The sequence below is a fragment of the Miniopterus natalensis genome, chromosome 18 (assembly GCF_054644295.1).
Source record: "Miniopterus natalensis isolate mMinNat1 chromosome 18, mMinNat1.hap1, whole genome shotgun sequence".
NCBI classification, from domain to species: Eukaryota; Metazoa; Chordata; class Mammalia; order Chiroptera; family Miniopteridae; genus Miniopterus; species Miniopterus natalensis.
The window spans coordinates 38,230,020-38,257,513 of NC_142098.1; the positions used below are offsets into that span (position 1 = coordinate 38,230,020).

General features: G+C 54.2%; 1 protein-coding gene across 1 annotated transcript; it reads left to right on the forward strand.

The window, feature by feature from the left end:
* On the forward strand, positions 1–26,781 carry GRIN2D (glutamate ionotropic receptor NMDA type subunit 2D). The gene is made up of 12 exons (XM_087827287.1): positions 1–465; positions 4,618–5,237; positions 8,593–8,707; positions 9,026–9,237; positions 9,410–9,578; positions 10,022–10,175; positions 12,571–12,696; positions 12,897–13,126; positions 14,451–14,611; positions 24,709–24,896; positions 25,086–25,318; positions 25,450–26,781. The coding sequence occupies exons 1-12, from the start codon at positions 1–3 to the stop codon at positions 26,779–26,781; spliced, it is 4,005 nt and encodes a 1,334-aa protein (XP_087683413.1).
* The last annotated feature ends 713 nt before the right edge of the window (positions 26,782–27,494 follow it).

The following is a 27,494-nucleotide window of genomic DNA, read 5'->3' on the forward strand; positions in this document are numbered from 1 at the left end:
ATGCGCGGTGCCGGTGGCCCCGGCGGCCCTCGGGGCCCCACTAAGATGCTGCTGCTGCTGGCGCTGGCCTGCGCCAGCCCGTTCCCGGAGGAGGCGCCGGGGCCGGGCGGCGCCAGCGGGCCCGGCGGGGGCCCCGGCGGGGCGCGGCCGCTCAACGTGGCGCTGGTGTTCTCGGGGCCCGCGTACGCCACCGAGGCGGCCCGCTTGGGCCCGGCCGTGGCGGCGGCCGTGCGCAGCCCGGGCCTGGACGTGCGGCCGGTGGCGCTGGTGCTCAACGGCTCGGACCCGCGCAGCCTCGTGCTGCAGCTCTGCGACCTGCTGTCGGGGCTGCGCGTGCACGGCGTCGTCTTCGAGGACGACTCACGCGCGCCCGCCGTCGCGCCCATCCTCGACTTCCTCTCTGCGCAGACCTCGCTGCCCATAGTGGCCGTGCACGGCGGCGCCGCGCTCGTGCTCACGCCCAAGGTGCGCGCGACCTGCGGGGGGGAGGCGGACGGGCCCAGAGGCGAGGGGCGGGGCCCGGCCGAGCCCTGGGGGCGGGGCCTGCAGGGCGGGGCCAGTCTTAAGGGTCAGCTTCTGGGACCAGCGGGGCCAGATGGTAGGGGTCAGCTCTAGGTGAGGGGCGGGGCTAACTTGGAGGGGCGTGGTCTATAGGATGTGCGTGGGGCGCTTGCGGGCCTGTCTGGGGACGCATCTATAAGTAGGGTCTGGGAGAGGGCAGTCATGGATGGTCAGGTTATGGGGAAGGTTAAGGATTCTACAGAAGAGGTGAGTCAAAGGAGGGGGTGGGATCGCGGGAAGAGCAGCCCGGCCAGCGAGGGGCGGGACTGGGAAGAAAAGGGACCAGCCTGAGGTGGCAAGATCTAATAAGGGAGGGGTGGGATCTGGGATCAGCGAAGGAACAGTCACTTGGGAAGAAATGGGGGGAGGTCTAGTGAGGAGGCAGGAACCCTGGCCAGTGTGGTTCGGTTGGAGTGTTTGTCCCATATACCAAAAGGTGGCAGTTTCAATTCCCAGTCAGGTTCCGAGTTCCATCCCCAGTGGGACATGTATAGAAGGCACATTTATGCCTCTCTCTTTCTCTGTCTACCCCCATTCTCTCTCTAAAATCAATAAAAAATAAAAATAGTGAGGAGCCAGGAGCCAGGAAGGCAGGGACAGGGACCGGGAAAGAGGGCTATCAGGTACTGAGGCACAGGGAGGCTGGGCAGGCTGAGCATGGGGTCTGGAGATCTGCGTAGAAGGACCCAGCCATTGGTGAAAGGAGTATGATAAAGGGAGGAGTCATTAGTGACAAGTGCGCTGTGGAGGGGTAGAGCCACTCAGCAAGTGGGTTTTAGGGCATGGCCAGCCAGTGAGGGTGCAGGACTAACCCGTGAGAGCCCAGGGAGGAGGCAGAAACTACCCTCTGCACTAAAGGGCCAGTGTCTAGAGAGGAAGCAGGTCCTGGCAATGGGTTTGGGCAGGGGCCTACTCAGCTGTAAGGTGTGGGAAGCAAGAATCCAGAAGCTGGGCCTGGGAGGGTGAAGGTCCAGCCGCTGAGGGGTCAGAGCTGGAGCCTGCAGGAGAGGTTGGGGCAGAAGCTAGAGCTGGCTGCGGCCTGGAGAGCGGCCTGCCTCCCAGGACATAGGAGGGGCCTGCTGGAGAGGACTTCTGGTAGCAAGGGCAGAATTGGAACTAGCGTAGTGTGCAGACTGAGAAGGAAAGGGGCCTATTCAGGGCTGGAGCCAGTGTGACCAAGGTGGGACTCACCAGAGGACTGGGCCACCTGAGTGGATGGAGCCTAAATCTCAACAGGTTCCCAGCTGTGAGGGCCGGTGGCTTTGTGACTAGATTACTATTGCTTGCTGGGACTCATAGTTCTGTCCAGAGCATTCCTGCAAAGGCCTCTGTCCAACTTGCTTCTTCTGTTTGGCGTGGAGTTGTCCAGAGATTTGTAGGCAAATCACCTTCGAGGTGAACTTACAACTTCCTGGCTGCCACCTCATGGTGTACCCAGAGATGTGGAACCTTGTGCCGCCATTGCTGAGAAGCATGGTCTGTTCTATTTATCGGCTCCTGGGTACAGGGAACTGTGGCCCGCTCTGTGTACACCCATTCCTTTCTGGGAAATGGAGCCCCTCAGTGTCTTCAGATGAAATAAAGAGTGGTCCTGCCCTAGCCAGTTTGGCTCAGTTGTTAGAGTGTCAGCGGGCAGACTGAAGGGTCCCAGGTTCGATTCTGGCCAAGGGCATGTACCTCGGTTGCAGGCTCTATCCTGGCCCCAGTTGGGGCAGGAAGCAACCAATCAATGTGTCTCTCCTGCATTGATGACCTCCCCTGGCCCATGTTCCACTCTCTCTGAGAAGCAATGGAAAAAATATCCAAAAAATATATTAAAAATATCCTCGGGTGAAGATTTTTTTAAAAAAGAGTGGTCTTCACAGCTCCATCTGTGCCCCCATTGAATGCTGGGAACGTGGTCCCCTCAGCACACCTCACCTGCAAAGGGTGAGGACCTCTTATAGTTTCATTGCATGTCATCCCCTCAGGCCAACTGCCTCTCCCCAGTGCTTATAAACCACAGGCACATGCCTAGGGAGTAAGTCCACTTGCTCTTCTCATTGCATTACTGGAAGATTTGTCAAAGGCTGATTCTGTGCCAGGGATGTTTTAGATTCTGGAGAATATAGTTATAAAAGGAAATATATGTATATTCCCTGCTCGTAGAGCTTGCATTCTAATGGAGAGACAAGAAAACAAATAACATAATAAAATCTCCTAGAGGAAAGCAACAGGATGTTGTAATGACTGAGATGGGGTTTCAATAGATAGCAGTCTGGGGAGGCCTCCCTGAGATGGGGACAACTGAGCTGAACCTGAGGAATGAGGAAGGGTTGGTCCGCAGGGAGGAGCTGGGGAAAAGTGCCCCCAGGAGAGGTAACAACTAATCTGAATAGCCATACGTAGCTAGTGGCTACCATATTGGAAAGCCCCTGAGGTCAAAAGGAACTTGATGTGTTTTGAGAAAGAGCCAAGAGGTGGGGGTGGTGGGAAATGAGGTCAGAGAGGCAATGGGGTCCAGTTTATGCAGGACCTTGTAGGCCACAGAGACAACTTTGGCTTTGACTCTAAGATAGAATCATTGGAAGGTTTTCAACCAAGAAGGGAAGCGATCCAATTAATATTTTGAAAAGATCACTCTGGGTGCTGTCTGGAGAATGGACTGGGAGATCCAAGAATGGAAGCAGAAACGGGTTAGGAAGCTGCTGTCATTATCTAGGCAATAGAGTGGTGACAGTGGGTTGTGACAGGGGCAGTAATGAGGAGTGGACTACTGAGATTATGTATTAAACAGAGAGCCAAGAAGACTTGGAGATGGCCTGGATGGGGGTGTGAGGGAAAAAGAGGGAAAGGATGATTTAGCTTTCAAACCTGATGAGTTAGGAAAAGGCAGGGAATGGGTTTGAGGTGAGGGGAAGATCAAGAATTGTGTTTTTGACATGTAAATTTTGAGATGCTTCTTGGAGCTCCAAGGGGAGATGTTGAGTAGAAAGTTTTGTCCAGAGCTCACAGAAGAGGTGGCGACTGAAGACAGGGGTCATCAACACCTCCAGCACTGTCCAATAGGACTTTCTGCAATGAAGATGGCCTACATCTGCTCTGTCCAAAATGATAGCCACTAGCCATGCTTGGGTGCTGGGCTTGTGACATGTGGCTAGTGCAACAGGGAACTAAATTTTAGTTCGTTAAAATTCGAATAGCCATAGGTGGCTAGTGGTTACCATATTGGATAGCGTGGGAGACAGCACTATGGGATCTGGATAAGATCACCAGGGAGAGAGGACAGGGGAGAAAAGAGGAGACTAGGGCAAACCTACATGTAGAATCCTGACTGAGAAAGTCCAGCAAAGGAAACAGAGAAGGAGGGGACAGGAAGATAGAAGGAAAACTAGAGAAGGGCAAGTCCACTCAGCAAAGCTGCTTCCAGTTGGGACAGATAGTGCTTCCAAGCACCCTCACTGCATGCTGGGAGATATAGTCCCTCTCCGTGGATGCTGGGAACTGTAGTTCCCTTACTGGATACTGGCGTATTCATTATGGCAACATTACTCCTCTAACAGATAAATCGCTACATCTCAGTGGCTCACCCAGGTAAAAGGTATTTCTTACTCATAAAATCCAAACTGGTGTTTCTGACTGGAGGTAGCACGCCTCCAAGTGGTGACCCAGGGACTCGGGCTCTTCCCTCTGTGTCTCTATAATCCCCTAGGACTTCAGAGTTCTCTTCTGAGTCCTCTGCATCTGCCCTCAGGGAAGAAAGTAAGGTGCATAGGGGAGAGTTTTAATGGATGAACCGGGAACTCAGTTATGCGGCTAAACCTAACCCAGGTCTAGCTCTGAGCCCCAGCAGGAAAAGGGGGCAGGTTTGAACAGCTAGTCAGTCTGTCAGATTGAGAGCCATGGCCCACCGGTGGTGGCTGGGAGCTGTGGTCCCTTTATCAACTTCTGGGAGATGAGGTCCCCTCTTGACCACTGGGAGCTATGACCCCCTTGTTGGTTGCCAAAGGCCCCTATTGACTCCTGGGAGCTGCGATCTCCACATCAGGATGCCTGACACCCTCCTCCTCCCCACAGGAGAAGGGCTCCACCTTCCTGCAGCTGGGCTCATCCACAGAGCAGCAGCTTCAGGTCATCTTTGAGGTGCTGGAGGAGTATGACTGGACGTCCTTTGTAGCCGTGACCACACGTGCCCCTGGCCACCGGGCCTTCCTATCCTACATCGAGGTGCTGACTGATGGCAGTCTGGTGGGCTGGGAGCACCGCGGAGCTCTGACACTGGACCCTGGGGCGGGGGAGGCCGTGCTGAGTGCCCAGCTTCGCAGCCTCAGCGCACAGATCCGTCTGCTCTTCTGTGCCCGCGAGGAGGCCGAGCCTGTGTTCCGGGCAGCCGAGGAAGCTGGCCTCACTGGGCCTGGCTACATCTGGTTCATGGTGGGGCCCCAGCTAGCTGGAGGCGGGGGCTCAGGCACCCCTGGAGAGCCCCTTCTTCTGCCAGGAGGCGCCCCACTGCCTGCTGGGCTGTTTGCAGTGCGCTCTGCTGGCTGGCGGGATGACCTGGCCCGGCGTGTGGCAGCTGGCGTGGCTGTAGTGGCCAGAGGTGCCCAGGCCCTGCTGCGTGACTATGGCTTCCTGCCTGAGCTTGGTCATGATTGTCGTGCCCAGAACCGCACCCACCGAGGGGAGAGTCTGCATAGGTGAGTGGAATTGAGCTGGGAGGGGTGTGGGAAGACTCCAGAGCCTGACTACATAAGATACTCACTGCCTGAGTGTCCTCAAATGGGTCATGTCCCCTCTCAGAGCTTCAGTTTCCTTTTCTGTAAAATGGGTATAATAGGGTCTCCTTTTTGGGTTTCAGTCAGGTAATTTGGAAGAAGCACCCAAGACACAGCGATTATAAGATGCACATTTTTTCACAGTTTAATGTCTTTGAAATCAATGTGTCTCACAATTGATGTCTTATCATGGCTTAACTGGAAGCGCTCTTTTCTTTCTTTATGGTACATAGAAATAATGATACATCTTCTAGTTGATAGCATCTTAGGAAATACCCTAGTTAGAGTTTGAGCTGAATTTCAGTAACAAAAAGACTCAACAATCCAATGGTCCGAACAAGGTAGAAGTTTGTTCTTCTATCACGTAATAGTCGGGAGAGGTGAGGTCCAGGTTATCAGGAGACTCTGTTGCTCCATATGACCATTCAAGGACCCAGGCCCCTCCCACCTTGTTGCTCTGCCATCTCCTTTCCCCATAGTCAAAGCTGGGTCATGGGCAAATCTGAATTGTAGCTCATGTGAAGGGGGAAAGAGAGGAAGTAGGGAACAAGCAATTTCCTTTTGGGCAAGTCAGGTGGAAGGGACAGGTCTAATATCCCATCCCATTAGTGAGAATGTAGTCTCGTGGCCAGGGCTGGCTTATTGACTGTTTACAGTCATGTTCATGCAGAATGGTAGACGTAGGTTCTGATTGGCTAGTGCCTCTGCCCTACTGATGGTTTGATGTTTTGAATGTGGCCCCTGCGTGTGCCCTGGGCTGGCTGCCAGGAAGACTGGGGAATGCCGACTCTAGCTGGGCAGCTGTGCGCCCAGCGGACACACTATTATTTCAGAAAAGGAGAACAGGCTGGTGGAAAACAGCATCTCCACCATAGGAAGCTTTTTGAGTGGGGAAATTGATAGGCTGGGTGACAGAACAGTGGAAGGAGAGGCCTGGGTCCTGAAATGAGCTTAGGAAGAGGTGATAGGTGGGAAAGCAAACCTAGGAGAGGAGAATTGAGAACTGATGAGTTGGGAATCAGGATGCAGGGACAAGAGAGTGAGAAAAACATCCCTCGTTCATAAATACTTACTGAGTTCAGCCTGCTAGGAACTAGGGCTCATGCTGGGTGCTGGGAACACAGATGAAAAAAGCCATGGACTTCTCTTCAAAGAACGCAGGGTCCTGTAGGGGCGGCAGACATGGACAGGATAATGACAACACAGCGTGACGCTTGCAATAATGGAGGTTAAATGGGCATCGGGGGAGCACCGGGGAGAGTACTGTCTAAACCAGTACTTTTTTGGTTGCAAGAAGCAGAGTCTCATTCAAGTTTCCTCCGGGAAAAGGGGGTTTATTGGAAAGATAAACACGCACAGAAACCCAGATGTGGCCAAGACACCCCCCAGGCCCTTTACTTGCCACTCCAGAACACTGTCCAGTTCCTTTCTTACTACCACTTACTCAGGATTCTGCTTCCTCCTAACACTCATAAGTTTACTCATCCTGTCCACACCCATCCCTCCAAATGCCACAGTCAACATCCTCCCAAGAGAGGAATTTAATTGGTCCCAATCAGCCTTCCAAACTAGGCTATGCAAGTCACAGGTAGCCTATGAAGACAGGGAGGTTTCCAGGAGACCTGAAGGATGAATTGCTCGTTTATTCAGTCGTTCACTGAAAGGCCCTTTTTTTGAGAGTCTACTACATGCCAAGCACTGCTTTAGGCATGAGGGTATATAATTTGAACAAGGCCCCTGCTCTCACAGAGCTTACAATCTCATAGGGGACAAACAAGAAACAGAAGGAGAAAATACCAGCAGGTGATAACTTCTGAGATGAAAATCAGACTGGTGGAATGTGACAAGAGATGTCTGGGTTAGGTGAGGTCATCAGGAAAGGTCTTTCTGAATAGGTGAAATTTGGAGGTAAAAAAAATAAAGAGAAGGAGACAACTATTGGAAGATCTGAGTGAAGAGAGGGAGGAGGAACAGCAGGTGCAAAGGCCCTGGGGCTGGAATTGCCTGCTTGGAAGCCTGAAAGAAAGCCAGTGTGAAAAAGAAAAAAAGAAAAAACAATACTAAAAATTAAAGTTAAAAATAAATTTTAAAATGAGACAGGAAAAAAAAGAGCCAGTGTGGCTGGAGCTTAATGGGCAAGGGGGAGGGACTATGACTAGGGGATGGAGAAACACATGGGGCTCAGCTCATGTAGGGCTTTTAGGCCAGGTTAAGTGGTTTGGATTTGATTCTAAGAGTGGTTGGCAGTTCACCAGAGAGAGTATTCCAGGCAGGGGAACAGCATTGTGCAAAGGCCCAGAGGGGAGAAAAACTGGGGCAGGTTGGTGATACACAATAGCTCAGGGTGGATGAAGGCAGGAGGATTATGGTTTGGGGGTGATGAGGCTGTGGAGGTAGACGGGGCCAAGCCACAGGGGCCTTGAACACAAGGTTGAGAGTCTTGGCATTGTTCTGGGGCACTGGGGAGCCATGGGTGGGTTATGAGCAGGGGAGAGGTAGAGTCAGTTTTGGGTATAGAAAGGCCCCTCTGGGACAAGGTGGGGAACAGACTGAAGGAGAGAGATTGGAGGCTGGAGGCCAGGCAGGAGGCTGGGGTGGGGGTTCAGGAGGGCTATGGGAATGGAGAGGAGGGGGTGGGACAGAGAGATCCAGGGGCAGGAAGAATGGCACTTGGGGACCGACGGCCTGGGCAGGGGGAGTGAGGGGTCTGCTGAGGATCTGGCCCAGTGACCCAGGCAATGTGACAGGCCTTCAGGGTATAGGGTGCCATTGCATAGTGAGAATATCTGGGGGTCCAGAGGCCCTCGGGGGCTTCTTCCTAGAGGAAGGGACGTTTGAGCTGAGTCTTGAAGACATAAGAAATGATCAGGATGAGAAGGGACAGAATAAATGTTTTCCAGGCAGAGAGCAGCACTTGCAAAGGCCTAGAGACAGAAAACCACTAGATATGTTTGGGGACATTCAGTGTTAGGCACAAAGTAGGTTTGGGATGGAAAGAATCAGAAGATGGGAAGCAATTAGAGATGGTAGGGCCAGGACACTCAGGGTCTCCACCACCTCAAACCCAGGCCGAGGGTCTAGGACCTGGGGGGGGGGGGCGCTGGGCCTCGAGGGGAGAGTACCTGGAAGAAAAGAGGCTTATTAGAATTTTCAAGATCTTGGAGGAGAGATTCCATCTGGGGGCTGGAGCTAGTCAGTAGAAAGGGGACTTTTTCTGTTTTCAGCCACCAAGTTCCAGACCAGGTCCCCACCTGTCCCCTCCTTTTCTCCTGGGCAGGTACTTCATGAATATTACCTGGGACAACCGGGATTACTCCTTCAATGAGGATGGCTTCCTGGTGAACCCCTCCCTGGTGGTCATCTCCCTTACCAGGGACAGGACTTGGGAGGTGGTGAGTCCCAGCCCTGCCCAAAGGCATGGGAGAGGCCTGGACTCCTGAGTCCTGGGGAAGAGAGGGTGAGGACTCAGACTCCTGGGTCCTGCCAGAGGTGGGGGCTGAGGCCCTGGACTCTGGCCTCTTAGGAAGGAAGGAGCTGGGAGCCCCGACTTCTGGGTCCTGATGGGAAGAACTGGGAGCCCAGACCTAGGGGAGGAGGGAGATGGGGCCCAGTCTCCTGGATATGAGGGAGGAGCTTGGAGCCAGGCCGTGAAGGCCAGGGCATTCTAGGAAGGCCCCCCAGGAAGCCTGAACCCCCTTTTCTTGGCCAAGGTGGGCAGCTGGGAGCAGCAGACTCTCCGCCTCAAGTACCCGCTATGGTCCCGCTATGGTCGCTTCCTGCAGCCAGTAGATGACACGCAGCACCTCACGGTGGCCACGCTGGAGGAGAGGCCCTTTGTCATCGTGGAGCCCGCTGACCCCATCAGCGGCACTTGCATCCGAGACTCTGTACCCTGCCGGAGCCAGCTCAACCGCACCCACAGGTGACAACTGGGACCGAGGACCCACACTGCCCTCCAGCTTGGTGACCTTGGACAAGTCCCATAACTCCTTTGAGCCTCAGTTTACCCAGAAAGCGCTAACCTTAGTTGTAGTTGTTGCTTGTCCCTCCCTCCATTAAGATGAGGGGTCCCCAAGCCTGGTCTTTCTCCGCAGCCCTCCGCCGGACGCCCCCCGCCCCGAAAAGCGCTGCTGCAAGGGCTTCTGCATCGACATCCTGAAGCGGCTGGCCCAGACCATCGGCTTCAGCTACGACCTCTACCTGGTCACCAACGGCAAGCACGGCAAAAAGATCGACGGCGTCTGGAACGGCATGATCGGGGAGGTGCGGCGGCCGAGGGAACCCCGGCCCGCGAGGAGAACTCGGGGCAGGGGGCGTGGCCAACCGGAGGGACCGCCCAGGGTCGAAGGGGCGGGGCCACAAGAAGGACCCGCCCGGGTGGAGGGGCGGGGCCGCGAGGAGGGACCTCTGGGCGGAGGAGGCGGGGCCTGGAGAATGGGACTCAGGAGGGGCGGGGCCTGGAGGCGGGAGCCCAAAACCGTGCTGCGGGAGCAGGGTGCGGTCATGGCCACCTCTCCCCACTCCTGTTCCCAGACTCTCGCACTTCCACCTTTCTTGCCCCCCCTGCAGCCCCCTCACCCACTCACGCACCCTCCTAGCCTCTCTCTTACTCGCTGGTGTCCTCCCGGGCCGGGTATTGCCCGCCTCTCCCCTCTGTCTGCCCGAGCCAGCCGGGTGCCCTCACCCCCTCCCCGCCCTCGCCACAGGTGTTCTACCAGCGCGCGGACATGGCCATCGGCTCCCTCACCATAAACGAGGAGCGGTCGGAGATCGTGGACTTCTCCGTCCCCTTCGTGGAGACAGGCATCAGCGTGATGGTGGCACGCAGCAACGGCACCGTGTCCCCCTCCGCCTTCCTCGGTGAGCAGCTGTGTGCCCCAGTCCCATCTGGTATTGCCTGTGCTTGCGCTGTGACTCCGGTGAAGTGGCCTCCCTTCTGAGCCTCAGTTTCCCAATCTGTCACATGGGAGAAGTAATTACTACCAGAAGCATTCTGAGCAGGAAGCGGAGCTTCAGGAGCCTCCTCTTGCACAGCCTCTTCAAGACCCTGTACCTGGTTTTGCAATCATGATTTTGTATTCTTTTTTTTAAATCCTCACCCAAGGATATATTTTTTTCATTGCTTTTGAGAGTGGAATGGAGATAGAGGGGAGCGTCTGATGTGAGAGAGACACATTGATTGGTTGCCTCCCACACACACCTGACTGGAATCAGGGATCAAGCCTGAAACCGAGGTACGTGCCCTTGGCCAGAATCGAACCTGGGGCCCTTCAGTCCACGGGCCAACGCTCTAACCACTGAGCCAAACAGGCTAGGGCTGTATTTTTTCTTAAAGAGAACCCACCAAATTGTATGAGCTTCAGGTCCCACAAAATCCAAGTCTCCCCAGTATATACATATGAGATGAGGAAGAGATTAGCATGGCACTGGCACAGGGTCAGTGCACAATTCACCCATCAGACAGAGCTTATTGAGTACCTAGTGTGTGCCAGGCTCTGAGCTGCACACAAATCCCCGCCCTCTAAGGCCTCTTGGCCTCCTGGGGGAGACAAAATTGAACTCTTGAAGGGATACAAGGACAAAATCACTTAAGATGGTGACCAATACTATGAGAAAGTAAGGGGAGGGAGAGAAGGAAAGGAATAGTATTGGTGCTGCCATGGTTGGGCAGGCAGGCCCCTTTGAGGAGATGAGTCAGTCCTGTGTAGATCTGTCTGGAAAAGCACTGTAGGCAGAGGGAACAGCAAGGACAAAGGCGCCAAGGTGGGAATGTGCGGTGGAGTATTTGTGAAATAGTGGGAGGCCTGTGTGGCTGGAGAGGGGAGTGAGTGAGAGGGGTGGCAGTTGGGCCTTGGTAGGAAGATTGGGTTTTTCTCTTACTGAAATGGCAAGGGTTTTAACTACAGGTGGTGGGAGAAAGATGGCAGGGTGAGACAAGGAGACAGCCTTGAGATGTGATTAGGAAGCTGGCACCCGGGTGGGTTGGCGGCTTTGAGGCGAATTGGAACAGGATAGAGAGCTCATTTTCTGAGTGTGGAGGAAGACAGGAGAAGTGAACACCCAGCCAAGAGCCACCGCTCTTGTCATTTCCCGCTTGCTGTCTGAAGTCTGAGCAGAGCTCCTGGGAGGGGGAGGTGCTGGGACAAGGGACAGCCTTTCTTTGTGTTTTGTTTTCGGTATTTTTCCCCAACAATGTCTCTTGTGGCTTCCTCTTTGCACCAAGGTCTCTGCAGGGCATCTTGAGATGCACCACGTGGGGCCTCTGCTTTCAGCAGGGAGTGACAAGGTCATATGCATGACCCACCATGCTGCCCAGTGGAGACAACAGGCATGTCCCCAGATGCTGCAGGAACTGTCCAGGGTGGTGACTCTCCTGTGACAGGGGCAGTCCTGGTCACTTGCACTTGGCCCAGGGAGATCAAATCAGCCAGTACTAATCTCAAAGAGATGGCTTATTGTCAGTGAACTCCCAGAGGCAGTGTGAGGAGGGGACACATGAACTCAAGTTTGTCTGATGGACAGGTCAGGATGGCACCTCTGGCAAGGGAGCTGGAGACCGAGGCAGAGAGGGTGTGACCCATTCAGGAAACCGAGTCCTGGGTGGTTAAAGCAATGGGTTATCGAGAGAGTGATCAGGCTGGAGAGGAGGGTGGAAGCAAGGCTGAGGGTGGGGACTTTGTCCTGGGGTGCTGGGGAGCCACCGAGGACTGTGAGCTGGGGAGAGGTGAGGTCATCTCTGGGTGTAGAAAGAGCTTCTAGGGCCAAGGAGAGGAGGGACGGGCTTGAAAGGAGAAAATGGGAAGACGGTCCAGGAGAGAGGACAAGGCCTGATCCAGGGGCAGGGACAGGAGAATGGGGCTGAGGACTGACAGGCTGTGGCTGGTGAAGGAGAGAAGGGGAGGGGCAGAGGATGGCAAATGGGGGTTGGGTTGTGACTGGATGGATGGTGGGACTCCCAGGATGGGGAACCTGGGAGTTGGTGCTGGGCTCAGTGTGGGACATGAATGGCCTGGGGGATGGCCATCGGGAGATGGAGACTCAGGTCCAGGCCTCAGGAAACATACTTAGGAGACAGTTTCTATTTGGTGGTTGAACTCTCAGGGGCCTGGGTAGACGATGAGGTTCCCAAGGTGGGAAACTTGGGAAGGGGACAGAGCACAACAGGGTCAGATCTGGGCTGCAGCTTGGTCAAATGTCTGTGGTCCCCCAGTCTTTTGCTTGGCTGAGCCATGACCATACACCCCCTTACCCCCAGAGCCCTACAGCCCCGCCGTGTGGGTGATGATGTTCGTCATGTGCCTCACTGTGGTCGCCGTCACTGTTTTCATCTTCGAGTACCTCAGTCCTGTGGGTTACAACCGCAGCCTGGCCACCGGCAAGCGTGAGTCCCCTCCCTCCAGCACCCTCCCTCAGAGCTCCTGGGACTACAGATAGAACTACCTTTCCCAGCAGGCATTGGGGTAGAGCTCTGGCCCCTTGAGGTGGCAGAGGCCTCAGGGGCCACTGGGGACTGTAGTTTTTCTGCTCCCTCATTGAGCAGAAGGATTTGGGGTCCATGCCTCACCCCCTTGGCCCCTGCAGGCCCTGGTGGCTCAACCTTCACCATTGGAAAGTCCATCTGGCTGCTCTGGGCCCTGGTGTTCAATAACTCGGTGCCCGTGGAGAACCCCCGGGGTACCACCAGCAAAATCATGGTGCTGGTGTGGGCCTTCTTCGCTGTCATCTTCCTCGCCAGCTACACAGCTAACCTGGCCGCCTTCATGATCCAGGAGGAGTACGTGGACACCGTGTCTGGGCTCAGTGACCGAAAGGTGTGTGTGTTTGGGGAGGGGGAATTGACTGGGGTTGGAGGTCACAGAGCTTGTCAAATGGTAGAATTCTGGAGCTCACAATGAACTATTTAAATATTCCCAGGGGAAGTGACCCCAAATGTTCTAGGGGCAGTAGTGCCAAGTGGGATAGTTCAGACCATTGTTTCTCTCAAGCTGATAAAGAACTAATATTTGAATTTTCTAATCCAGTGGAGACCAATGCTTTTGTAAAATGCAATAGAAATGAATTACTAGAAAAGTAAAATTGAAAACCAAGACATGGGAAATTCAAACCCAAATTTTAACGTATGAGGTTCAACAGACATAAAATTATCCTGTCAAATTGCTCTAAACGCTGACTCTCGATTTCTGTGCTTGCCTGGTGGAGGGGCACAGTCTGTTCACTGGGTGTCAGGACCTCTTAGAAGCTTGAGAAATCAAGACAATGGATGGCCACAAGCAATTTTTGTAATGGAATGGAATAGAATAGAAAATATGTTTGACTGCATCTTACAAAATAAAAATAAGGAAACATTTGTCTTAGTCATATACATGCTTGATATCGAACCAGCACACACCTGCCTGGCTATGTCTGTTGCTAAAATAGTGAACTACTTCTGAACAGACTGGTAAATAACAACTGCCCCAGCCCCCCTCCCCATGCCAACCCCTGCCCCTGGGACCTCCCATGACCCAGCAAGTTAAGGGTTAATACCTGGCATATCAGGGGCCTCTGGGACCCTTCTTGAAGCTCTATAGCCAGTGTCTTTTTTGACGGGACCGTGACATGCACAGCTACATGGTGCACTACATGGTGCACTACATGATCAGGCCATGCTGGGTGTTAAATATTTTAATATTACTGATTATGTGCATGTATATGTATATGATGTATATGTATATGTATATGTATATGTATATGTATATGTATATGTATATGTATATGTATATGTATATGTATATGTATATGTATATGTATATGTATATGTATATAGGGTGTCCCAAAAAATGTATACATACTTTAACAGCTGATAACTCAATTTTGAAAATGGAATGTATTTTAGTAAACGCCGCCTTTATAATTATTCGAAGTGTGTGCATACATTTTTTTGGAACGCCCTATATATCTGCGAATGTATAGCTATCTCGAGGTGAGGAGTGGTGTTTCCTACTGTGGGCCACTGTGAGCAAGTCTGAGGAACTTCTTCTGCACTGGGGTGTCCCCCAGTTGGCCAGCATCCCCCCAAATGGACATCTGGGTGGAGGACAGCCTCACCCAGATGCCCCCAAGGGGGCGCCCTAGTAACTCTCCGTTCTGCCCTAGTTCCAGCGGCCCCAGGAGCAGTACCCGCCCCTGAAGTTCGGGACGGTGCCCAACGGGTCCACGGAGAAGAACATCCGCAGCAACTACCCCGACATGCACAGCTACATGGTGCGCTACAACCAGCCGCGCGTGGAGGAGGCGCTCACTCATCTCAAGGCAGGGTCAGCGCAGACTCCGCGGAGGGAGGGCAGTGGGGGCGGGTCCGCGCGCCCTGAGGGCGCTCCCGGGTGGTGAGGATCAGGGGTCACTTATTTGCCTTAGAGGTCAGCCTGGGGTGGGTCCGCTTGGAGGGCAGAGGTCATTGAGGGTTCTTGTGATGGTTTTAGGGATCTAGTAGTTCAAATTCTGGATTTGTCTCTTCTTGGCTGTGTGACCTTGGGCAAGTCATTCAACCTCGCTGAGCCTCAGTTTCCTCCTCTGTAAAATGGGGATAACAGGAGGACCCACCTCATAAGGTTGTTATAAAGACTACTATATTTATTATTATTAGTTAATATAATGTGTTACTTTGTTAGTATTGTTAGTTAATGCATGCAAAACACTCAGAGCAGTACCTGGCACACTGTAGGTGTTTGCTGTTGCTATTATTATTATTATTATTATTATTATTATTATTATTATTGCTGTTAGTATCATCATCATCATCATCATCATTATTAGGGTTGAACTCAATGCAGTGAATATTTGGATTATGCTTTTTAAATTTTTTTGACATTAGTTTTCCCCCCAAATAGGGATAAAGTTAAGTTCTGGCCCCAGAGTACAGTCCAAGCTGAGCATAGTAACCCTCTCCCTGTCCCTCCCTTATTTAGTCACTCAGCATGCATTTACTTTCTTAGCCCCTATTCTATAGAGGGCAGTGGACAATTAGACCACAATTCCTGCCCTCAGGGAGCTTAGGGTCTAGGGGTAAGAAGTGAACTATAAATATGCAAGCAGAAAAATCACCAAGCTTATTTCAGAAAGTCATGGTGAGCTAGAGCATGACTGAGTTGAGATATATTCACCAGGGTTTTCAGGGTGGGCCTCTCGGAGGAGGTGACTTGAGCAGAGCCCTGAACGAAGTGAGGGAGCCAGCCAGGTGGACTTATGCAGAGCCTTGCAGGCAGAGGGAACAGGGTGTGTAAAGGGCCTGGGCCAGGAGTGGTCTTGGCTTATTGGAGGAACAGTAACAAGGCCAAGGTGGCTGAAATGTGGAAGGCTGAGGTTAGAGGGTAGATGAGAGGATGTAGTGGGGTGTGACCCCTGAGTTCTGACATCATGGCTGGGTTTTATTCAAAGGACAGTGAGAAGCCATGGAGAGGGGGGGCTTTGAGTAGGGGAGGGGTGTGATTTGATTTCTGTCTGTAAATGCCCCATGTGGAGAATGGATGGGGGGCATCAGTGAGTCCAGCTATCGTATTTTTTAGAGCACCTTTCCCCAAGGCCATCCTCTGCTCACCCCTCAAGGAGCCACTCCTAACCAGTCCCCCTTAACCCCTGTTTTGATTAGAATTGTTGGGCCACAAGAAAAGAAACCCAGTCAATTTGATTTCTGTAAAATGGATTGGTTTGCATAAGGACACAGCAGAGTCTCTCAGAACAAGTTGCAGAAAGTAAAGCTGGGCTTTGAATGTATGTGAAAGTCATTCATTCATATAAAAAAAATTTAGGAGTACCCGGTACAGTTCTGCACTGGCTAATGGCAGTCAACAAAATAGGTAAGTTTCTCAGATCTGTTAGGAGCGCTTAAACAAGCAGAGGTTTCTTCCTCGCTCACAAGAAGTCCAGGGGCGGTGTGATAGCTCAGAGATTACATCCACAATCCAAACTCTCTCCATATATTTGTTCCGTCAACCTTGAAGCACAGACCTTGCTGCTCATTTTGGTTGCCTCATGGTCACGTACCCCTCTGAAACCCATCTTGGTTCCAGGCAAGAAGGAGGAAGCGTAAAAGAGGAGAGGATTTTCTCCTGGCAAGATGTTGCCTTTTTATTGGGAAAAGTATGCTTTTCCCGGGGACTTCTGGCTATTTTTCGGAGGGCATCAGATGGCCACTCCTAGCTGCAAGGGAGGCTGGCAAATGTTCGCCTTCCAGCCTCTGTTGTGGAAAATGGCAAAGGAAGAGATTGCAAACAAAGATTCTGGCAGTCAAGCCGTCGTCCGGGGGTATGCCCTTGTGCAGTTTGTGTTTTGCCACCCAGCAGCTTCTCTTGCGCCTTTCCTCCAAAGCCCTGTCTCCTCTCTCTCAGTTTCTGTGGGTCACGCGGTCCCTTGTCTCCCATTTCTGTGTCCTCTCCATGCTTCCCCTGCGAGCCTCTCCTTTCTGATGCTGTGAACTTCAGCACTTTCTTATCAGTCACCTCTTTTTTTCTCTCATCTCCTGTGACTGCTGTTCTCTCTGCCCAACTTCAACCCCTTCAGGGAGCTGTCACTTTCCCCTTGACCCTCTCCCAAGCACCACTAACACGAGGCGGTTTGGGTAATAGACTTTTCTTCTCTAACCGAGACTTTGGGCAGGCCCACGGCTAACACTGGCAGGGCCGGCCCAAGAGTACACGAGGAGGCTCCCATACTGTAAGTCTAACTGCTTGAACTTTATAAATCAAGCTAACAAACCATTCAACTTGTTGGATCCTCCTGCCCTTGATGAATGTACCTGGACAAACAGAAAGGTTAACAAGTTCAGGTTTAGAGTTCTGAGTTCCATGAGAGAACTGACTCCTTGCCTTCCTACCTGAATCTGTTTCCTTGCCTTTTCCAGCTTCTCAAGGCTCCCTGCATTCATCCCTTGGCTCAGGGACCTGAATCACTCAGGCTGCTGCCATTGTCACATGTCCCCTTCTCTGACTGACCTTCCCCTCCCTCTCCTGAGAACCGTGTGATTATATTGGGCCCACCTGGATAACCCAGGATCATCTCCACATCCTAAGACCTTAATTTAATCACATCTGCGAAGTCTCTTTTGAAATGTAAAGTAACATGCACAGGTTCCAAGCATTAGGGTGTGGGGATCTTTGGGGGTCATTATTCTGCCTATCACATTTTCCCAGAGAATTATCTCCAAGGGAGGTACAGATTTGGGGCGGGAACAACCCCTCGGCCCCAGAGGCTCCATCAGATGGGGAACTGCAGATAATGAAAAATTCCTAGGGTCCGCAGGAAAAGAAACAGAAAATATTAATTTTAATTATATACTTTACTACCCTAATAGCTCCAATATGTTACCATTTCTATATATAGTATAGAAATTAATGGCGATGTTTCCCTTTCTTCTTTTTTGTGCTTTGAGTGTATGTTCCACTCAGAGCACATCTCATTCGGACTCACCGCATTTCAAGGGCTCAGTGGTGGCATCGGGCTACTGGTTGTCACCCCGGGCGGCACAGAGCTACTGTGGGGCAGCCCGGGTACCCACCACCTAAATGCAAAGGTTTCATAATGAACATGAAACATTCAAGAGCTCCGGCCATGACCCCCGCCCCCTGGGACTGTCCCACTTCCGGACTCGCCCCCAGACCCCCCAGCCATCCAGCCGACGTCTCCCCTCCCCCTTCTTCCATTTTGTCTCCTTCAGCCCCTCCCTCCAGGAAGGCCCCTGGGATTTCCAGAGCCTCCCTCTCGTAGGCAAAGCAGGGTGGTTCTCCCAGGCCCTGCCCCCCCCTTCATGGGCACACAGTGCCCTTCCCCAGGAGGCACGGGGGACTGCCTTACTCTTTTGCTTCCACAGGCATCCCTCACTTCCCGGGTCCAGTTTGCTCCTACTTTCAGAGAATGAGAATTCAGAGATTGGTGTGTGTAGGGGGGACAGGACAGGACATCATATCTCAAACCTGTTTGGTTCCTGAGTTTGGGAGAGCAGTTGACCGTGTGACCAGCAAGGGAGACCAGCCCCATTCATCTAAAAAAAAAAAAAGAATCCAAATCTCTCCAGTACTTGAATTCAGAGAGCAGAGAATCCCTGTACTGTTCCCACCCCATCTAAATGTCAGCCACAACCCCAGCCCTCACTGAGTAAAAACAGCTTGAGGCTTCCCCTCGTCTTTTTATATTTTATCTTTTCTTTTTATTAAGTATGTTTTTATTGATGTTAGAGAGAGGAAGGGAGAGGGTGAGAGAGAGAAACAGGGACCGGCTGCCTCCTGCGCACCCCTCCCCGGGGATCGAGCCAGCGACCTTGGTGATGGGTTGATGTCCAACCAACGGAGCCAGCCGGGCAGGGCATGTCTGACCTTTCCTCACTGAGATACAGCACACAGGTCCGAAGTGTGAAGCTCATCGATTGTCTGTAAATGCATTACACCTCCATATGACCACACCCGGACTAAGGCAGGAAAGTGCCCAGCTCCCCGGAAAGCTCCCCTCTGCGCCTCCAGGCGCCATACGGTCTCCCTGGGAACTGGTTTTGCCTGGTGTCGACATACGATCACACAGTCCAACGGCGTGTACAGCAGCGTTCTCGTCTGCCTCGCTTTGCCCGCATTAACACGGGGTGCTGGCCCCCGGCTGCATCCCCTGAGCGCACCCCTACATGTGTACACCAGAACCCTCCCCGCCTCTGTGCACCGGCTGCTCCCAGCGTGTGGCCGTCACGAATATTCTACTGTGAACATTCTGGCGCAAGTCCTTGGAGGACACACACATTCATTTTTCTTGGGTAAATTCCCACGGGTGGAACTGCTGGGTCATAGGGAGGCGGGTGCTTGGCTTCGGAAAATACTGCCAGGCATTTTCCAAAGTGGTTGCACCGATTCACACTCTCATCGGCAGTGCGGGAAAGTTCCACTTGTTCCGTGTGCTTGCCAAGGCTTCGTGTCATTCCCAAGTCTTGTAAATTTATGATAGTGTTTACTAGCTATCAACACTCACTTAAGTTCATTATTTGTTTGCCAGGACTATTACAAAAATTTATAGTTGCGCTGTGGGAGGCTAGAAGTCCTCCTGGATCCCTCCGAGGGCCGTGGGGGGACGATCTGTGTCTGGCTTCTCCTCTCAGCTTGTAGGTGGCCGTCTTCTCCCTGTGTCTTTACACCATCTCCCATCTATGTGTGTCTCTATGTCTAAATTTCCCCTTGGTATAAGGACACCAGTCCTGTTCGATCAGGACCCACTCCACTGACCTCATTTCAACTTGATTACCTCTGTAAAGACCCTGTCTCCACTCAGGTCCCATTCTGAGGCCCTGGGGTAGGACTTTAATACATGAATGTTGCCCTGACTGGTGTGGCTTAGTTGATTGAGCATTGCCCCATGCACCAGGAGGTCGCTGGTTTGATTCCTGGTCAGGGCACATGCCTGGGTTGTGGGCTCGATCTCCAGTAGGGGGCGTGCAGGAGGCAGCCGATTGTTTCTCTCTCATCAACATTTCTCTCTCTCTCCTCCCATACACACACACACACACACACACACACACACACACACACACACACGAGTGTTGGAGGACACAGTTCAACCTGTAACACGCCATAGGTGAATACTATTATTCCCATTTTATAGATGGGGAAACTGAGGCACAGCAAGATTCCCATAGCTGAATGGCAAAGCTGGGACTTGATCACCTGCCATCTGATTCTCAGCCCAGCCTCGACCACTGCAATACAGTGCCTCCCGCGTGCCCTCCCCAGAAGCTTCTTGGGCTCACAAGGGATACCCCTGTGTGTCTCACTGTCACCTCTTCTGATTTCATGCCTCTGCTGAATTGTTTCTTCCCAGTATTCCTTTTTACATTTTTTTTCTAATTTTTAGTTCTATTTTTATCAGAGCTATACGTCCCCATAATTTGGAGAGTCAAATACAAGAATTTTTTAAATGAAAACCAACAGTCTCCATCTGCCTACCCTCTGTTTCTCACCACCCCCCGCCCCCCCGAGGTATCTGTTTTCACCTCATTTATTGTGTCATTTTGTTATTTATGTCCTGGTCTCTAAATACCACCTTTGGTTGGCTGCCTCTCGATTTTTCAACTTTAGGCATTTTCCATTCACTTTTCCCAATGGAGGACACATACTCACGCTCTAGTTTAAATTCCTCCAGCCTCCCACGCTGCGACTCCGGCTGGCTGGATATGCAGTATTTACATGTTATGACTGTGTCAACACTCCCACAGCTGCCGCAAGGAGTAAACCAAGAAGGCTTCCTCTCCTACACGAGTCTTTGTTTTTCCTGGAGTTAATGATTGTCTTTTTTTTTTCAGTCGCTTAGTGTCTGAGTTTTCTTTTGCTTAACTAATTCAAACCCACATTCTCTGTTAACTACGTGAACCTCTTCATGTATTCAGACGAGTCAGGTGTACTCCATTAATTTCACCTGATTGAAGAGGTTTCTCGCGCTTTCTGGCTGCTGCAGCCTGGCTCATGGCCTGCATCACCCACTACGTGTTCATTAAGCTCTTGCACCAGGCGCTGGCCTAGGCCCCAAGGGTATAGCAGTGAGCAGATGCAAGTCCTGCTCTCCGGAGCCCCCACTCCAGTCTGGGAGACAGGCGTGTGTGTGCAGAGCGGCGCTCTCCGGCGGCCTTTTCTGCGATGGTGGAAATATTCTAGACCTGGACAGTCCAGTACGGTAACCACAGTTCTCGGTCACTCGAAATGTGGTTGGTGTGATTAAGGAGTTGCATTTTATTTATTTATTTAATTTATTTTTTTAAATATATCTTTATTGATTTCAGAGAGAGGAAAGGAGAGGGAGAGAGAGAGATGGAAACATCAATGATGAGAGTCATCGATTGGCTGCAGCCCGCAACCCGGGCATGTGCCCTGACCGGGAATCGAACCCTGATCGCCTGGATCCTAGGTCGATGCTCAACTGCTGAGCCACGCCTGGCTGGGCAAGGAGTTGCATTTTAAACTTTAGTTAAAATTTGAATTCAGATGGCCACGTGTGGCTTATGGTTCCCACCGAGGACACCACTCGAAAATTCCGCCCTTACAGAGAGGTACAGGAATCGGCAGTGTCACGTGGCCTTGGCTGGCTCACATGCCAACCATGGGCTTGCCCTCAGTGGCAAGGAAGAGAAAGGAAACGCATTTCTTCCAAAGAAATAAAGAAACACGGCTTTTCCTCCAGCCGGTCCTGGAAGCCCACTGGCTTAGGGGGGCAGAAGCAGACCGTGAGGCCCCCTTTCCTAAAGGAGGCATTCTCTCTATTTCCCTCAGATCAGTTACACCACGGAGCACACGCTCTCTTTATGCATTTCTTACCAAAGTACACGCTGTCCTCATCTGGCTTTGTCCCCAGAGGAACAACTCTTGGCATCTTTCCCACGTTAATGAAGCCTTACCTCTCGGCTCCAGTGCCTGGCCCCCAGAACAGCCTTCTGAATTCGTTCACTCTTTATTAGGCACCTGTTGTATGCCAGGTGTTCCAGACCCAGTGGATACAGCGGTAAATCAGACAGACAAGGTCTGTCCCTCCTGGAGTTTAAATTCCAGTGGAGCGAGACAGACGATAGACTTATTCGCCTAAACCATTTTGTGGTTACAAGGGGTTAAACGCTAGGGACAAAATGGGATGAATGAGTTTGGGAGACCCGGGAAGGAGGCTACAGGTTGCAGTAGTAAATGTGCTCAGGATTTTGAACAGTCACTTGAAGGAGGTGAGGGAGTGAGCCAGGTGGGGATCTGGAGGAAGAATGTTCTAGCAGGGCGAACAGCAGGTGCAAAGGCCCGGAGGCAGGAGCGCGCTGGAGTGGTCCAGGAGCTGTGCAAAGGCCCGCGTAGCTGGAGCAGACTTGGTGCGTGGGAGACAAGGACAGAGGAGTAAGGAGGGATGCGGGAGAGTTTGGTGGCACAGGGCCTTGTAGCTCAAGGTAACTGTAGTCACTCTGAGTGAAGTGAGGGGCAGGAGAGGGTTGTGAGCTGAGGAGAGGCAGGAGCTGACTCAAACATTAAGATCCCGTTGGACAGGGCAGAATAAACAAGAAAGGAAGGACAGACACTGGGTATTTCATTTTTCCCAAACCTGCGCCTCAACAAAGGCTGTAGGGCAGGGCTGAGTTTACTAGGGGTTTAGGGACAATGGAGGATAGGAAGTGGGGGGGTATATTCTAGAACACAGTGAATGGTTAAAAGTGAATGCTCTTAGGTCCCCTCTTCCCGAAGGCCCCTCAAACCTTCCTAATTCTGGAAGCCTTGGTTTGGGGCTCTCTCTAAAATGCTTCTCGGGCCCAGCCAGTGTGGCTCAGCAGTTGAGCATCAACCTAGAACCCAGGAGGTCGCGGTTCGATTCCCAGTCAGGGCACATGCCCTGGTTTCCATCTCGGTCTCTGGTGGGGGGCGTGCAGGAGGCAGCGGATCAATGACTCTCTCATCATTGATGTTTCTCTCTCTCCCTCTCCCCTCCTCTCTCTGAAATCAATAAAGACATATTTTTAAAAAATAAAGTAAAATGCTCCGCAGCCTCTCCCCACCATACCCCTCCCTGCATCCCCCAAGGACCCCCAAAGACCCCCCTCCTCATCCCCAGAGCCCTCATCCTGCCTCTGCAGCCGGACCCCAGGAACTCCAAGGTTTTCCCCCTGAAACTGGGAAGCAGTTCACCTTTTGTCCTCAAGGGCATTTTGCTAAACGGAGAGAAACCTGGAGAAGTCACAGTCGGTCTAGAGGCGGCAGTGCCCGCAGGCAGCGGTGGTGTTTTTCTTGCCTATATGTGTTTCCAGATGTCAGCTGGGATCTCCCTGCCGGTTAGGCTCTATATGAAGTGAATTCAAGTGCCTGCTCCAGCGGTGGGAGGGGACCTCCCCGCGCTTCTGCTCTTTCTCCCGGGCTTTCTTCGCCCCACCCCGGGGCTTTGCTTCCGCCGATCCGTTCACTGTGGGGAACGCTCTCTGGCTCTGCGTGCCTCCCTATTTGGGGTGCATGGACTAATTCTCTCCTTTTCTTTAATTTCTCTGCAACCAACACAGGCATTTAGGTGCACATGTGTGGGAGTGTGGATAGGGCTTTACTGGCCGTTTGGGGACACAGGTATTTACATCAACAGACAGGCAAACAACTCAGAACCCCAGGTGACGTTCTTTGCCTTCTCTGCCACCCAGCAACCAGCCACACGTCTTGATCTCTCTCTTGCCAACCCTCCCCCCCCCCCAACCGGCACTGTCCAACACTATTTAAATTTAAATTAATTCAAATTAAATGTAAAGTTCCATCCCTTGGTCTCACTGGGACATTTCAAGAGGTCAAGAACCATGGGTGGCTGCCACGCTGGATGTGCAGATGGAATATTTCCATCACTACAGAATGTTCTTTCGGGCAATGCTGGGCTAGGCAAGATAGGCGCCTCCCTCTAGGAGCTAGTCTGGTGTCTGTAGTCAAGATGACCAAAATTTCACCCCATACATATGTCCTTTTAAAAAAAACACATAGGTATTTATACTTTATATGGGATTCTGGGACTAGTTTTTGTGGGGGTTTTTTCTTCACATTAATACACCCTGGATATCTTCTGATGTCAGATCATAAGCATTAATTACACAGCGTTCCACGGTGTGGATTCATTTACTCGCTCATTCATCCTGCAAATGTTTACAACCACCTTGTATGTGCGGGAGCTGTGCTGGGTCATGGCCTGGAACATGGTAGACTCGGGCCCTCCCCTCATGGGACTCTCAGTCTAGTGGGAGGGGCTGAGATAAATCACAGAAATAAGTGTACAATGGCAGCAGTTGTGAAGGACGTGACATGTGGCAAATGCCACCATGTATCCCTCTGTGAGAGCTGACTCCATATCCCCGACCACCTTTTCAGCAAGTTTTAGAAATTAGCAAGCAAATTAAGGTGGGGTGTCTGGGCCTGCATTTCCCGGTCTGAACAATAGAGATAATAGTTTCTACCTTATAGGAATGTTGTGAGGATTAAATGACTTATTTAAGCAGATGGACAGTGCCTGGCACAATATTAGCGATCATTAACATTGTATTATTATTTATATGATTCTTTTTGGGCGACCGTCCTCTCGAAAAGGGAGGAATCTATAGGGCTCCTTTGGAGGGCTCCGGTGCCAATTAAACGAGTAATTATCTCATTAACAGTCTCAGCTAACATTTCGCCAGCACTTCCTCAGCACCAAGCACTATCTAACCTTTGCAGCAACCCCAGGGGAAATGTAGCTGTTGTCTCCATTTTTCAGACTGAAACTGAGGCACAAAGAGGTGCAGCTTGCTCAAGAAGAGTTATTAGTTAATGACTGGAGCAGCTGGAGGTTAGGGGTGGCAGGGGTTCCGGGCTGGGCGCTGAGGGCATCTGGGTGGGACCGACCCTGCCCTTCATGCCCCTGCCCCCAGGAAGCTGGACGCCTTCATCTATGACGCCGCTGTGCTCAACTACATGGCCCGCAAGGACGAGGGCTGCAAGCTCGTCACCATTGGCTCGGGCAAGGTCTTTGCCACCACGGGCTATGGCATCGCGCTGCACAAGGGCTCCCGCTGGAAGCGGCCCATCGACCTGGCGCTCCTGCAGTTCCTCGGAGACGGTGCGGCCGCTCGAGGGGCCTGGGGGAGGGGGGAGCCCTGGGTTCCGCAGGAGGAGGGGTGAGCACCAGGGCACCAGGGCCTGCGGGAGGAGGCGGCTGGGGGCCTCGATTCCTACATCAGAGAGGCGGGTCCTCAGGGGATGCCCGCGAGGGGTGACCTCGGACTGCCCCCTGCCCCGCCCTCGCCAGATGAGATCGAGATGCTGGAGCGGCTGTGGCTTTCCGGGATCTGCCACAACGACAAAATCGAGGTGATGAGTAGCAAGCTGGACATCGACAACATGGCGGGTGTCTTCTACATGCTGCTGGTGGCCATGGGCCTCTCCCTGCTGGTCTTCGCGTGGGAGCACCTGGTGTACTGGCGCCTGCGGCACTGCCTGGGGCCCACCCACCGCATGGACTTCCTGCTGGCCTTCTCCAGGGTAGGGGCAGAGCGGGGCGGAGGCGACAGGCGGGGGTGCCTGGGGTGCAGGGGACACCCGGGAGGTGCGGGAGGGAAGGAGGGATGGGGAGGCGGGCGGTGCTGACCCCGCCTCTCCCGCGCCCCCCGCAGGGCATGTACAGCTGCTGCAGCGCAGAAGCCGCCCCGCCTCCCGCCAAGCCCCCGCCTCCGCCGCAGCCGCTGCCCAGCCCCGCGTACCCTGCGGCGCGTCCCGCGCCGGGTCCCGCGCCCTTCCTACCCCGCGAGCGCGCGGCGGTGGACCGCTGGCGCCGCACCAAAGCTGCGGGGCCGCCGGGGGCCCCGGGCCTGGCCGACGGCTTCCACCGCTACTACGGCCCCATCGAGCCTCAGGGCCTGGGCGTGGGCGAGGCGCGCACAGCGCCCCGGGGCGCGGCCGGGCGCCCGCTGTCCCCAACCACCGCGCAGCCCCCGCAGAAGCCGCCGCCCTCCTACTTCGCCATCGTGCGGGACAAGGAGCCCGCCGAGCCCGCCGCCGGCGCGTACCCCGGCTTCCCGTCGCCGCCCGCGCCCCCCGCCGCCGCGGCCGCCGCCGTCGGGCCGCCGCTCTGCCGCCTGGCCTACGAGGACGAGAGCCCGCCGGCGCCCGCGCGCTGGCCGCGCTCCGACCCCGAGAGCCAGCCGCTGCTGGGGCCGGGCGTGGGCGGCGCCGGCGGCGCGGGGGGGGCGGGCGCCGGGGCCCAGGCTGCGCCCCCCCCGCGCCGCGCCGCGCCGCCCCCTTGCCCGTACCTCGACCTCGAACCGTCGCCGTCGGACTCGGAGGACTCGGAGAGCCTGGGCGGCGCGTCGATGGGCGGCCTGGAGCCCTGGTGGTTCGCCGACTTCCCCTACCCGTACGCCGAGCGCCTCGGGCCGCCGCCCGGCCGCTACTGGTCCGTCGACAAGCTCGGGGGCTGGCGCGCCGGCAGCTGGGACTACCTGCCCCCGCGCGGCGGCCCGGCCGCCTGGCACTGCCGCCACTGCGCCAGCCTGGAGCTCCTGCCGCCGCCGCGCCACCTCAGCTGTTCCCACGACGGCCTGGACGGCGGCTGGTGGGCGCCGCCGCCCCCGCCTTGGGCCGCGGGACCCCCGCCGCGGCGCCGGGCCCGCTGCGGGTGCCCACGGCCGCACGCCCACCGCCCGCGCGCCTCGCACCGCGTGCCCGCTCCGCCTGCCCCCCACCACCACCGGCACCGGCGCGCCGCCGGGGGCTGGGACCTCCCGCCGCCTGCGCCCACCTCTCGCTCGCTCGAGGACCTCAGCTCGTGTCCCCGCGTCGCCCCCGCGCGCCGGCTCACCGGGCCCTCCCGCCACGCGCGCCGGTGCATGCACGCAGCGCACTGGGGGCCGCCGCTGCCCGCCGCGTCCCACCGGAGACATCGGGGTGGAGACCTGGGGACCCGCCGGGGCTCGGCGCACTTCTCCAGCCTCGAGTCCGAGGTATGACGGCCCCGGGGGCCCGACTGCCCCCTCGGTCAGCGCAGGCCACGGCCCGAGGGGGCACGCGCAGTGGACAGGACCCGCGTGGGATGGGAAAGGAAATGGTGGAACTGACCGGACCTCGCCTGGAGCAGCGTCCTGTGCCCCTTCGTTTTCGGGGCACCGTGAGCTGGAGGGGATTTGGTCCCCGAATCTCACCCCAGCCTGACAGAGAGGGGGTGGAGGTCTCGGCGCCCACTGGACCTTTTTTAAAACCCGATAAGGGCTTTTTAACGTCACCAGATGGGGCGGGAGGTGGGGGGGTCACGCCACCCCCGCGCCCCACCCCCACGCCCGGGGCCGTGGCCCCCACATCACTGTGCAGCTCCCCGGCCCCAGCCACGCCTCCGGGGAAGCCCGTTTTTAACCTTTCATCCATCGGGACTCAAAACTGTGAGACACATTCGCCAAACTGTGACCCTAGACCTTGGCCCCGCCATACAGAAACCCCTGACCCCAGACTGTGACTTCCGACCCCTACAAATGGTCATCCGACCCCAGACTGTGACCTCTGACCCCAAACTGTGACCCGAACCCCAGACTGGGCCCCGACTAGACTGTGACCCTTGACGTCAAACCGGGACACCCTCTCCTCCACCCCGGGTCACACTTCCCTATTTGACATAGGACACGCCCCCAACGGAAGCCCCGTCTCCCCTCCCCTCCTTTCGCCTGCTCCA